The 12,116-nt window shown below is 42.2% G+C and overlaps 1 protein-coding gene across 3 annotated transcripts in view; it reads left to right on the plus strand.

Annotated features, from left to right (window-relative positions):
* Positions 1 to 12,116, plus strand: part of ESRP1 (epithelial splicing regulatory protein 1) — a 33,267-nt gene that overhangs the window by 10,327 nt on the left and 10,824 nt on the right. The window contains exons 5-13 of one of the 3 annotated variants that reach the window (XM_048075284.2): positions 1,600 to 1,698; positions 1,803 to 1,857; positions 3,619 to 3,729; positions 3,816 to 3,948; positions 4,037 to 4,079; positions 5,426 to 5,727; positions 7,293 to 7,511; positions 9,330 to 9,516; positions 11,388 to 11,556. In XM_048075284.2, the coding sequence (XP_047931241.2) occupies positions 1,600 to 1,698; positions 1,803 to 1,857; positions 3,619 to 3,729; positions 3,816 to 3,948; positions 4,037 to 4,079; positions 5,426 to 5,727; positions 7,293 to 7,511; positions 9,330 to 9,516; positions 11,388 to 11,556 (1,318 nt within the window). Of the gene's footprint in view, positions 1 to 1,599; positions 1,699 to 1,802; positions 1,858 to 3,618; positions 3,730 to 3,815; positions 3,949 to 4,036; positions 4,080 to 5,425; positions 5,728 to 7,292; positions 7,512 to 9,329; positions 9,529 to 11,387; positions 11,992 to 12,116 lie in introns of those variants that run through there. The other 2 variants (XM_048075283.2, XM_048075286.2) reach the window with 2 other exon arrangements.

Raw genomic sequence — 12,116 nt, forward strand, 5'->3', positions numbered from 1 at the left:
TCAAAATCAAATTAGTCTCAAAATTTTAGTGCTGCATCTTTCCTTTCCCTGCTGTGGAAGAAGAGTTTGGTTCAGTTAAAATTATTTTTTAAATTGTTCTGAGCATTAACTGATGGCTCGTCCTGAGATTTAAAAATATAAATAAAAATCAGTGTTGTCAGAAGGATTTGCAGTCATCCCACAAGTAATGGGAAGACGATGACACTTTTACCCTCACCCCTGAGATGATGCACTGGATTTGGTGTGCATTGTCTCTTTCTAGCAGAAGCTGTTCCTCTGCTGTTTGTCCCTCATGTAGGCATCTGCCAGCTCAAATGGGTTCAACTCTAGATGTGGAAAACCTTTTGAGGAGCGTTGCCATCTAGGTGTTCAAAAGTTGTTCTTCAGTCCAAAATGCAGAACTTTCTGAACATTTGAAATGCATCTTGTGTAGTTTTGTGGAAACGTGGGTGAATAACTGGTGCGTTTGTCTGTTTCGAATGCCTTGCATTGCTGTACAGCCATGCCAAGATAGGTCTCGTTGTTTAGGAAACACGTACATTTTTTGCTCTGATATCATGTTGTGCAGGGATAAGGCACAAAAACAAAATGAGTCCCACTTCAAACTGCATTGTGGCTGACTTCTTGTTTTGTTTGTTTCTTAGACATTCTCTCTTCAAAGAAGGAGATGAGGATGGAAAAGACCATTGGAAAAGCCAATACAAATTGGCTTCATAAATGGAGTTAAAAGCATTCTTACTGTTCTGCAGTTTGGTGCTACGGGGAGGGGCAAATACAAGAGGAAAATGGGGAGGGAGATACCTTAGTGAACTTTAAAAAATTTGTGAAAAAATGATACTTGTAACTTAAATCAGTCTCCCTCAAGCACAGATTTGTATCTGGTCAGTCTACAGACTGAGACAACATTTTCTGCTCTGTGTTGACAGCAGAGCTTTTCCTTGCTGTCATCTTCCAACACGCTTCAGATCAGAAAATATGTGGGCTGTGGGACTCTGCATTGTCTCTTGGATTTTCACAGTGATGAACTCTAAACCTGATTCTCCTAATGCTGCATGAGAGCACAAAGCTCAGGTTGTACCTTCTAACAGGCAAGATTTAGACCAGGTGCTGCTTGTGAATTTTAGCAAAGTGGTAAGATAGCTACTCTACTTTGGGATTTACCTGTTTAGAAAATGTGTGGCATATCCTCTTATTTTTAGTTTGTAGTTGATGGTTTGGTTCTCCTCCTTCCCCAGATCTTCCTCTAGAGATTAAAGATCTTAATTAAAGAGGACAGGACTCCAGTCTCTCCTGCATGCAGGATTGTTTCTGTCTTATGCTCATGCATTTTGTATGTCTGAATTAAATATGTATGTCCTTATTATGGGGTCTCATGTCCCCAGACGCTTTCTGGAGTGACCTCACACTCCCGCAGGTGGCAGTAGTTAGAGGCTAAGGCAGCAGCTAACCCGGAGCAGCTGATGCATCTCGGCAGGAAAATGGATTAAATCTTCCCCTGAGAAGCGGCTTACCATTAAGGATAACATGAAAGCTCGTTGCTCTAGTAGGAGACCAATTAGAAATCTATCCAGTGATGATTGACTTAACTCCAGCATAAAGATTTAAATCTTGACAAGAACAGTTCAGCGCTTCCCTATGGAGCCTCTCAAGTTGAAGATATGGGGAACATTATTTTAACACTAATATCTGAACCATACAGTAAGTGACTGTGATGAACTACTCTTCTATGTTGCTTGTTTGTTTTTTGTCTGCCTGTCTTGTATGCTGAGGAAAAAGGAAATAACTTGTACTGTGTTTCATAGATCACAAGTTTTCAGATCCAGAAAGAGTGAACTACAAATTTGAAAGTGGGCCTTGGTATGTATCATCTTGCTCTTCTTTTCTTTTTTTTTCTAAAGGCACTGCTTAGATAAACTGTACTTCTGCAAATAGATGTTGCCATTATTTTTATTTATCTTGCCACTGCTGTGGAAGTAAATTAGATGTTTTAAGTGGGGGAAAAAGGGTAGAAAACTGTATCAGATGCAGGACTGAAGCCTAGCAAGGAAACTCTAGCCTGCTAGGTGCTGTTAGTTCTGGATTCTCCTAATAAGTGTATGTAATGGATGTTGAGTGGGCTCTTCTGTGAACAAAGAACTTCTGCATTTTTGCAGAAGTAACCGTTTTAGTATTAACTCTTAAGCTTTTCCTTCAGTTTGTTTCACAGTGAATATACATCATGATGATTTTTTTTCTTGCAAAGGAAAGATGCATTTCCATAAAGATACAGTGCCAAACAAAAGGCTGCTACCAGTAAATTGCTTGAGCTATGATGATTGTCTTCTTCCCAAACATGTTTTAAACATAAAGCTTCATCTATGCTTGATGACTTCTTAAAATGTAATCTTGCTTTTCCATGGATGAATACAGATTTTTCCTCGCTTTACTTAGTCCTTTCTTGCACAAGCACTTACTTCCCTCTTCCAGATTAATGAACTTTCATAATGGTAGATGATATTGGCAAGAGATGATTCTGAGTGAAAAGAGGCAAGAAAAAAAATGCAACAGTAGTGGCAGAAAGTATTCAGTGAGATTAGTTCAGGCAGCTATTTGTTTTAGCATTGTTCTAAGATTTTTCCCATTTCGATAATGAAATGTTGTGATGAGGTAAAAGATTCCCATCTCATTTGTGATAATAAGTGGAATTTGATGGGTTTTGTTTCAACTGTTTTAATAGAGGTATGTCATCAGGGAAGATAACACTGTCTTATTTGCACAGGCACATGCACCAATTGCTTATTTTATTAAGGCAAAGTATTAAAGTACACGACTGGGATAGGGAGGAGCAGTTCTGGACAGATTCCTACAGGAAAGGCCACCTGAGAACTGAAAACACAACCAAAACCATGACCCTCCTACAGCAGGGCAAAGCGCAGCCCTTGTATGAGGGGAGGCAGCTGCTTAATCAATCCCATGGTCTCTGTGCAACAACCTGGCCTTCCAATAGCCATAAAAGCAGCCGTGGGTAGCTGTTGTCAGTGTTTTGTTCTTCATGGCGTTTTTAACATGCAGGAGAACAAAAGAGACGGTGGTAATGACCAATTAAATCTGGCTCTCTGTGGCTGAGCCATTCCCATGCTAAGCAGTTGACGTAGCCTGTAGCTATATTAGTCTCCAGTAGCGCAGTAATGGCCTCAACATGAAACATTCAGGCTAGACTCCTTGGGTGAAGTAAAATCTGAAACAAATCTGGTCTTAGCTTGTGACTGGCCCTTGCATGCTGTCACAGCTCTGCTTCAATTTCTACTTACCCGAGGAGAGAAGAGCAAGTATTTCATTGCAGTGCAGTAACCCTGTTCACACAACAGGGAAGCACAGAACATTGGTGTGTCAGGAGGGGAGAGCAAAGTGGGAGCGTGCTCAAGAAGAGGAGAGCTCAAGGGGCAAATGTGGTGCAGAGCAGGGTGAAGCTGGGAAAGGGGCAGCTCAGCAGAGCTTGCCATTTGCTGTGACTTTGGTCACGGGTCTCAGGAAGCCCTGGCAGTACCTTCCCCCTTGCCTAGCAGAGGGGGAGCATGGGGAGAAGCTTGTCACAGAAGTGTGGGTGACGAGCATTGTTTCCTCTTTTGGTGCCTGCAGCAGCAAGATGGAACTTGTGGACGACAATGCTGTCATTCGAGCAAGAGGACTACCTTGGCAGTCGTCTGACCAGGACATAGCGAGGTTCTTCAAAGGCTTAAACATTGCCAAGTTAGTAGCAAAGAACTTATCTCTGCCTCTAGTGCTTCTGCTGTGCCAGTCACAGAGTTTTTATCTCTCTGACTTAAATCTTTTAGGGGAGGTGCTGCACTCTGCCTCAATGCCCAGGGTCGGAGGAATGGGGAGGCTCTTGTGAGGTTTGTAAGTGAAGAGCATAGAGACCTAGCGCTGCAGAGACACAAGCATCACATGGGAAATCGATACATTGAGGTGTGTGACACTGGCCTTGAGGTCCTCTTCTCAACAGGAGTGCAAATTGCATGTCAGTCACGTGTTCTCTTTTCTTCCCTTTCATTAGGTATACAAGGCAACAGGTGAAGACTTCCTTAAAATTGCAGGAGGTAATTTTTAGGGGATGAGAAGGGGAGGGTTTGTTCCATCATTATCTGCAACTAACTTGGGGTTCTAAACGGCTCCTCTTGGATGCGGTCTTTCATTTTTCTTTCCGTGAACGAGTAGGTAACTGGTGGGTGATAATTAGGTAGTCTGCAGGCAGTCCAAGCTGTTCCATGACTTCTGTCCACCTTTGTTTCTTCCACCATTTCCTCACCATTTCATGGGAATTTCATTCCTCACCATTTTCAAGCAGCCTATTAAGTAAGGATTTGATCAGACAAGGTGATCTCACTTATGAACAAAATTCATAAGGTAATCCTCCCTAAATGAGGGGACCTAAATGTTATTGATTGGAAAAACTGCTCAGGTTGTTTTTCTCTGCAAAACAATGCTGTTGCTGTGGAGACTTGCACATAAAAGCAAACAGATATCACAGTGTAAATAACAAGGGATTTATGGAACTGATTTTTCTTTAAATGAAATCTTCGATTCTGACTAAAGGGGGAAATTTAGATGAAATACTTTATTTTAAGGGGACTATTCCCAAACCTTGAATTGAAAGACCGCAAAACTTGTTCTGCTAATCTTCCCACAGACTACCACTCTTCCTTTATGACTGCAAGCATACAGAATTTGAGTTAAGATCCAATAAGCTGTTATGTACCTACAATACTGGCTTAAAATCCTTCTTGGTTCCTAACATAAATTTGTTCTGGGGGTTGTAGATGACTAACTGAACGTCTAAAGTTAAGGTTTTGGAGTGGGAGAGGCTATTAGGTTGTTGAATAGATGGCTAACTGATAGGTTTGGTAATAGTTGCACCATTCAAAGTAAAAACACTGCTTGTTAATGCTGGAAAAAATGTAGGTCTGACGCTATCAGACTTGTTTTGTGTATCAGCTTGGCAAAATAAGCTAGCTGTAAGTGAAAGGACTGTGCTAAGGTGCAAAATTGGTTAGCAGGTAGATCTGGATAGGGTAGTGTAGGCTTATAACTATGAGCATAATGGTCTTCTAAAGATGCTGGAAGTATAATTGTCAGACTTTGACAGTTTCCTCAGGATAGGATGAAATTCCTGAGCTGTCTTCAACATGCCCTTCTAGCTTTCTTTCTGAGCATAATGGTCTGGGAACTTGATTGCTATATATTGTGGCTTCAAAGCACGCCAAAAGTATAAGTTAAAAAGGTGAGGTGAACAGTAGTGGAGACAGTACTCAGGCAGAAAGGATTCTGCTCAGAAATGGTCTTAAAATGGTCTTAGGAGGGGGAGGAGAAGTTAGCTATGCCAAACTTGCTTGGGGTTTTATGTGGCTGCCTAAATTTGAGTGCTTCTGTACTTCTTTTGCTAAAGGCACTTCCAATGAGGTTGCACAGTTCTTATCGAAAGAAAACCAAGTGATTGTCAGGATGCGAGGCCTTCCTTTCAATGTGACAACGGAAGAAGTGCTGACGTTCTTTGGCCAGCACTGCCCTGTAACAGGAGGGAAGGAGGGAGTCCTATTCGTCACATACCCTGACAGCCGGCCAACGGGGGATGCCTTTGTGTTGTTTGCTTGCGAGGAATATGCGCAGAATGCACTGAAAAAGCATAAGGACTTGCTGGGAAAAAGGTACATTGAACTCTTCAGGAGCACTGCAGCAGAAGTTCAGCAGGTGGGTGGAAAGCTTGCAAACGTGCTTCTTGCAGTCCAGGTTCCTGTATTGGCATTAAGTAGTGTCAGCAAGTACTGATTGGCCATGACTGAAAGTTTTTCTTCTTTTGAAAAGAAAAACTTTTCTTCTTTTTTTTTTGACAACTGTTGCTGGAAAGAGTACTGTCCAAACTTCTGTAAGGTTTTGCTCCCTCTGCATGTAGGATCTTAAGGTATGTGGATGTTCTTAATCACACACGCACATGCAAAATATGCATACATAAGTGTGTATAAAAGAATCTTTGAATTTTTTGTCTTCTGATATTCTTGCAAACAGTAGTTATAGATAATAACAGTATCTGTAGTGTAAAGTAGTAGACCAACATACATTTTCTGTGAATTCCACTGAATTCACTGATTAGCTCTATTCAAGAGGAGTGCTAGCAACAAATCTGATCTAAAAGGCATCCTTAGTCACTGACACGGAAAACAGAGCCTTTTTATCTAGTTGGCTTCTTCAGAGCAGCATATCAGAAGAGCCTTACAAAGTGCCTCTAATGATAGTTGTCAGCCATCTTCTGACAGCACTGGTTACCTAGCAGAGGATGGTAAAACTTAGCGGAACTGGGCTTGAGAAGTAACCCCTCTTGCATGAGCTTGATAGAGCGTTGATTGCAGGTACGCTGTCAAGGGAATGAATTAGGACTGAGAGGACTATGTATCTGTGTCTCCAAAGACCTGTAGAGCTTGGGCTGATGTCACTAACTTCTACACACGATTCTAGAAGGTCCTGTCCATGATGCAAGTTATGGCCTACTATAGCCATTTCACTGTAACCAAGCAACAGCACAGCTCTTTCCCTCAAATATGCAGAGATTTTGGTGCCTCATTTGAAGGGTGACAGTAAGTGAGAAAACATAGCTGCAACTTGCTACTCTTGTTGCATTTTCATCAAGTGATCCCGTAACTTCTTTGTTTAGCAAAAACATCTGACACCTGTGTAATTTAATATTGATATTGTTCAGAGATGGTTAAAGGAAAGTGATTAAATAGCTGGTAAACTCTTGACTGGGTGGGGTTTTTACTGTTAAGACTACCAAAATCTCAGAGCATGACTGCCTTATTTCTAATACTGTGACTCAGTGACACCACCCATGTTACATGATGTACTATTGCATGTCAAGGCTGTTTGGTAGTGAAGTATGTTTCTAGTCCATAGGCTCTCCTAATACTTAGTAGAGGAGCCATTTTTTTCAGTAGAAATGGCCCCATGACTATGCAGACAGTAGGATATTTTCATGACAAAATGCTGTAGAAATACAGGTTTCACGTTCTAGATCTTCTGAGAGTTGCATTATGGTTCAAGTGACTTTTTTTTTGGAAAAATATATCAACTTATTTTGGAGAATTTAAAGACTTTCTGTGAAGTGTCTGAATTCTAAGCATTGCTGCTGTGGTTTAAGCCCAGAAACTAGCTCACTGTTTTTTTTCTGAAATGCTGCCCAGACTGAAAATGATGTAACATCAATCCTATGAATTGAAAAATAAGTAAGGAAGCTTTCTGTAACCTCCTTCTGTTTTGCGCAGGTGCTGAACAGGTACTCTTCCACGCCTCTCATTCCTCTCCCAACGCCTCCTATTCTTCCAGTATTACCTCAGCAGTTCGTGCCTCCCACTAATGTCAGAGACTGCATACGTTTGCGTGGCCTTCCCTATGCTGCCACTATTGAGGATATCCTGGAGTTCTTGGGGGAGTTCTCTACAGATATTCGGACCCATGGCGTCCACATGGTACTGAATCACCAGGTTGGTAGGCGCCACGTTGCTGGGCACTCTGTGCCAGCTGCATGTATGTGTTACAGGCTCCTCCTGATGATATCATCACCAGTAGGGAAGCACCTTTGGGATTGACACTAATGACATGAATTGGCCTCCAGCGCTCCTCTAAAAATGTACTGATAATAGATGGGCTTACTGGAACCACACTATAACAGCTGCTGCATCTGCTGTAGAGTGGTCTCTGTCGCTGAGACCCATGTGCCTAAAGCTAAGCCACAATCTCTAGAGGTGTTCCTATAGCACCAGCTGTCATCCTGTGCTGCTTGAACTGAAGAGTCCTGCTCAACAGCTTTAATAATTCCTCTTATGTGAGGCATATCTTCAAAAAAAAAAGTGCGGTCATCATTAACTCACAAAGGAGCGTTTTGCCCCTGCTTTGCTGAACGATATGCCTCAGGTGTATTTGAGGCCATATGACTGCAGCCTTTTTGAGATGGAAGGATTTCCTATGGCACAAGTCTAAATCTACAGCTGAAGTTTCAAGTCTCCTGAACTGTGGTGCTACTTCCCTTGAATGGCTATGGCTAAGCATGTGGATTAGTGGCTCACTGACATGTGTAGATAGTTTCATCTTTGCCATTGTTTCCTGGAGGTAGTTTCTACCAAAACCTTTCAGACAAAGGCACATGTTGTGACCTCCTTGTTTATCTGCATAGTTTTGTGACTTTAAGGGGAGGAGAGGGCAGCTCCTCATTCTCTGTGGAGATGATTTGAGTGGCTCTGCTGATTACTGTGGTGTAAAAATGTTTTTTCTAAAACTGTTTTGAGTGATGCTAAGCCTATGTTGCAGCTGCAAACTAGTTCCTTTTTCCAGAGTAAAGCTGCTGTGCTTGAGGAACGTGGGAAGAGAGAAGGGACTAGAGTTTCTGCAGCACCTCTCTAAAGATTTCTGTGTCTGTGAGGACCTGACCTAGCCATAGCCGAGCCAGGGCTGAAAAATGATGAGGAATGTGCAGGTCTGGGAGAGACAAATAGAACGATGCAGATGTTAAAGCACAAGTAATGGTTCATGCTAGCGTCAGCCCTCGTCAGCAGTAATGAAAGAACCCGAAGGAAGCGTGTGTGTGTGTAGTCCTGAGAGCTATCAGCCATCCCTGCCCAAAGCTGTCACCTTTCTTTTAGGTACTGCTTTGCCCAGCTATTTGACTTTTATCTCTTTGAATATTTTAGCTACTCCCACCATTCCTGTTTCCAACCCTCTAATCATAAACAAGTGTGTAAAGGATGGTGCTATGGTTTTCTTCCCTCAGAAACTAGAAGAACTGGCTCAGAACTTAACTTAGAGCTGGTTTCAGATCTCTACCTCCAGTTTTGGCTACTTCAAGCCAACAGCTTTATGTGGCTAAAGTGACTCTTCCTAGTTCTGTATCCCACCCACTTACAACTGTATACAAGGATCTAATTTTTCTTCTTTGCATGCTCACACCAAGCCTATCTACATGATTAGCCTTTGGCTAGTGACATTTTAAAATATTCCAGCCCATATTGGCATTAACAAAATAAAAAGGCTTTTGACTGTATTTCTTTTCTCAGTTAAGTTAGCACAAGTTGGAAGGATGCCCATGAGATGCAACAGGTAGATTATGACTCCCCAGCAATAGTGGGGAAACTTCAGGGAGAGTTTAAACATGCTGATAGTTGCAAGAGTCTGTAGGGATGACTGGCTGCACTTTACTTTGGAGATAAATATTTTCATGGCTGAAGATTGTTTTTAACAGCACAAGTCATTATTGTGCTGCTACTTTGTGGGAGCTCCAGAAACACTTCTGTTTGTCTTGTTTGTAGGGACGTCCGTCGGGAGATGCTTTCATTCAGATGAAATCTGCAGACCGAGCTTTTCTGGCTGCACAGAAGTGTCACAAGAAGACTATGAAGGATAGATACGTTGAAGTCTTTCAATGTTCTGCTGAGGAGATGAACTTTGTATTAATGGGGGGCACTTTAAATCGAAATGGCTTGTCCCCACCACCATGTAAGTTACCATGTAAGTTTTGCATGGGTTTTGCCAATACTCTACGCTGTGTGCGGGTAGGTGCTGGATCTGCTTTCTTGACTCTGATTCTGGTTCTTGGAAAGGAGTCTCAGATGGGGCTGGTAAAATAAGGCCTTTTCATGATAAATCAGCAGCTTGAAGTCATTATTTTTCCCTTTGGTTGTGAATTATTATGACTGAAATACTACTTTCAAATTCCTCTTGCTTTTCTAATGGCAAACTTCCCCTCCCCTTCTTGAAACTGAACTTGGCCAAGGTGAGCAATGACTTTGAAAAGTAATTTGACTGCCTAAGGCTTAAAGAGCAGTTTCCCACTTAAAACTGATTTGTATGTACACTTTTCATCATGGTGAACGTGTCAAATAAGTCCTTCCACTTTCACTCCCCAAACTTAATTCATGAAACCATTGGAAATGCTCTCCTTTGGAACTTAACCTCAAATGGTCTACCTATTGAACCACTACTGGTTGAACTCTTCCTTTTTGTTGTTTGTGCAAGACCGAATTGCCTCTGTGGGAGTAAAATACACATCCCTTTGGCCTCAGAGAACTGCAGAAACTGTATTTCATGTGCAATAATGCTCCTCAGAGCTGTTAGGATGAGCATGGACTTCTAGACAAATGTTTGGGGAAGATGCTTTAAGAGCTTAAGGGCTGACTTAGTAAACATGCACGCTTGTATAAATCTGAGCCTATGGGAAAAATAATACTTTGCTTCCAAGATAATAAATGGTAAGGCAGTAGAGTAGGAGCTTTCTCTCTCTCTGCACATGTATTATTGTTTACGGTGGCATTTCTAAGAAACATTCTCTAAACCCTACTCAGAGCTCCCAATCTGACAGTGAATTTCTTGGGTGTGGTTCCTCCTGAGCTGTGAGTAGACCTTCAGCTAATCTTTAGGAGCTAAGCTTTCCAGATGACTGGCACTTCTTGCAATGCAAGATTCATCCAAGCGGGGATCTGCAGTATGTGGTCCTACGTGTGACGTATCCCAGACAGGAGCTCCTGAGAGCTCCTAGGACAGGTTCTTGAGTAGAAGTCCCAAAGTTTGGGATTTCTTAGGTGGCAGTGTTCCTATTTGTAAATACAAATGCAAATGATGTATTCCTCAGATAAGCCCTTCCTCCTCTGTCACTGCCCCATCCCACAATGCAGTGAGATGCTGACTGTTGCTTTAAAGTAAGCTTCTGTGTCATTTATTCAGGGCTATTTAAAACTTTCATATGTTCACTGTTACGGTACTAGAGAAGAAAAGTGGGAAGGAAAGGAAAGGGAAAGGAGGCAGTTTAACTCTGTTTCATCAAGAGGTGAGGCCTTATGAGGCCCTCACAGCTAAGTGCAGTGTGTTGTTTTTCTGGTTTTTTTTGAAACTGAATGTTAATGTGAGAAGCTGCAAAGTTTTTGTCCACTCTGCTCTTGGTCAATTGAACACAGCAGTTTGGGGGATAGGGAGTATCAAGATGGAAAGGCGTCCTCTGCCCTGCAGAAAGTTAGGCAGATCTAGGGCACTGAAGTTTCCTTTAATGGAGAAGTATCTTAATGCGCCTAGACAAGAAATAATATTGTCCTCATCAGAAAGAGACCCTGTTCCCAGAGTAAGTGGTGGTTACTGACTTTTGTGTTACTGACCTTTGCTTTTGACTGGGGGGTGGAAGAACACACTTTAGTCTTGCAGTCAGGCCCATAGCAGTGCCCCAGCTTTATTTTCTGTGATGAGCAAGCAAATGAGAAGCTTTTGAGAGCTCCTTACTTACTGCAGAGCTGTTCAGCTAATGGAGTTCATATATATGTATATACACATACATGCTGGGATTGTGAAGGTCTTAATCTATTTTCCATTTGTCCCTTTAGGCCTTTCACCCCCTTCCTACTCCTTTCCGGCTCCTGCTGCAGTTGTGCCAACAGAAGCTGCTCTGTACCAGCCATCCATGCTCCTGAACCCACGAACACTCCAGCCCTCCACGGCGTACTACCCTGCTGGGGCTCAGCTCTTCATGAACTACACAGCGTACTACCCCAGGTAAAGCAGAAGAGAAAACCAAGCAGGAACAAAGAAGTCTTCTTGCAGCAAATGCACAAAGCTCACAAAAGAACGTTGTCTGTCATGCTAAAGGCTTGTGCTACAAAGAACAGCTTGTTCAGGGAAACAATTTCAGGATATCTAGGGATTTCCCAAGTTTTAGACTATTTCAGGTAGTGATGATTACTTTTTTTTTAAACAAGTCGCACGGTTACAGTGGGAATTTTGTGGTTTTGTTTTTCTCTCACATGCCTCTTCAACTCGTTAGTTTGCATTGTTGTGCCCTTGGTAGGAATTGATTATGGACACTCCTACCTGGGTCCACAAAGAAACCCTTGGCCCCCTTTCAGAAGGGGTGGATTGGGGTCTTGCCCTTATAACGGTTCCTGAAATCCTGCCTCTTTGTTTTTGTAATAAAGTAACATTTGACCTTTATGGTGAAAATTCTGTTGTTTACTTATTTATGAAAATATTGCATTGAAACATGTGCATTGAATGCATATGTGAAGCATGTGCCTTGAAGCATACGTTCTCCCTGACCTCATGAACACCTCTTGTGA

The sequence above is a fragment of the Anser cygnoides genome, chromosome 2, assembly GCF_040182565.1.
Source record: "Anser cygnoides isolate HZ-2024a breed goose chromosome 2, Taihu_goose_T2T_genome, whole genome shotgun sequence".
In the NCBI taxonomy this organism is placed as follows: Eukaryota; Metazoa; Chordata; class Aves; order Anseriformes; family Anatidae; genus Anser; species Anser cygnoides.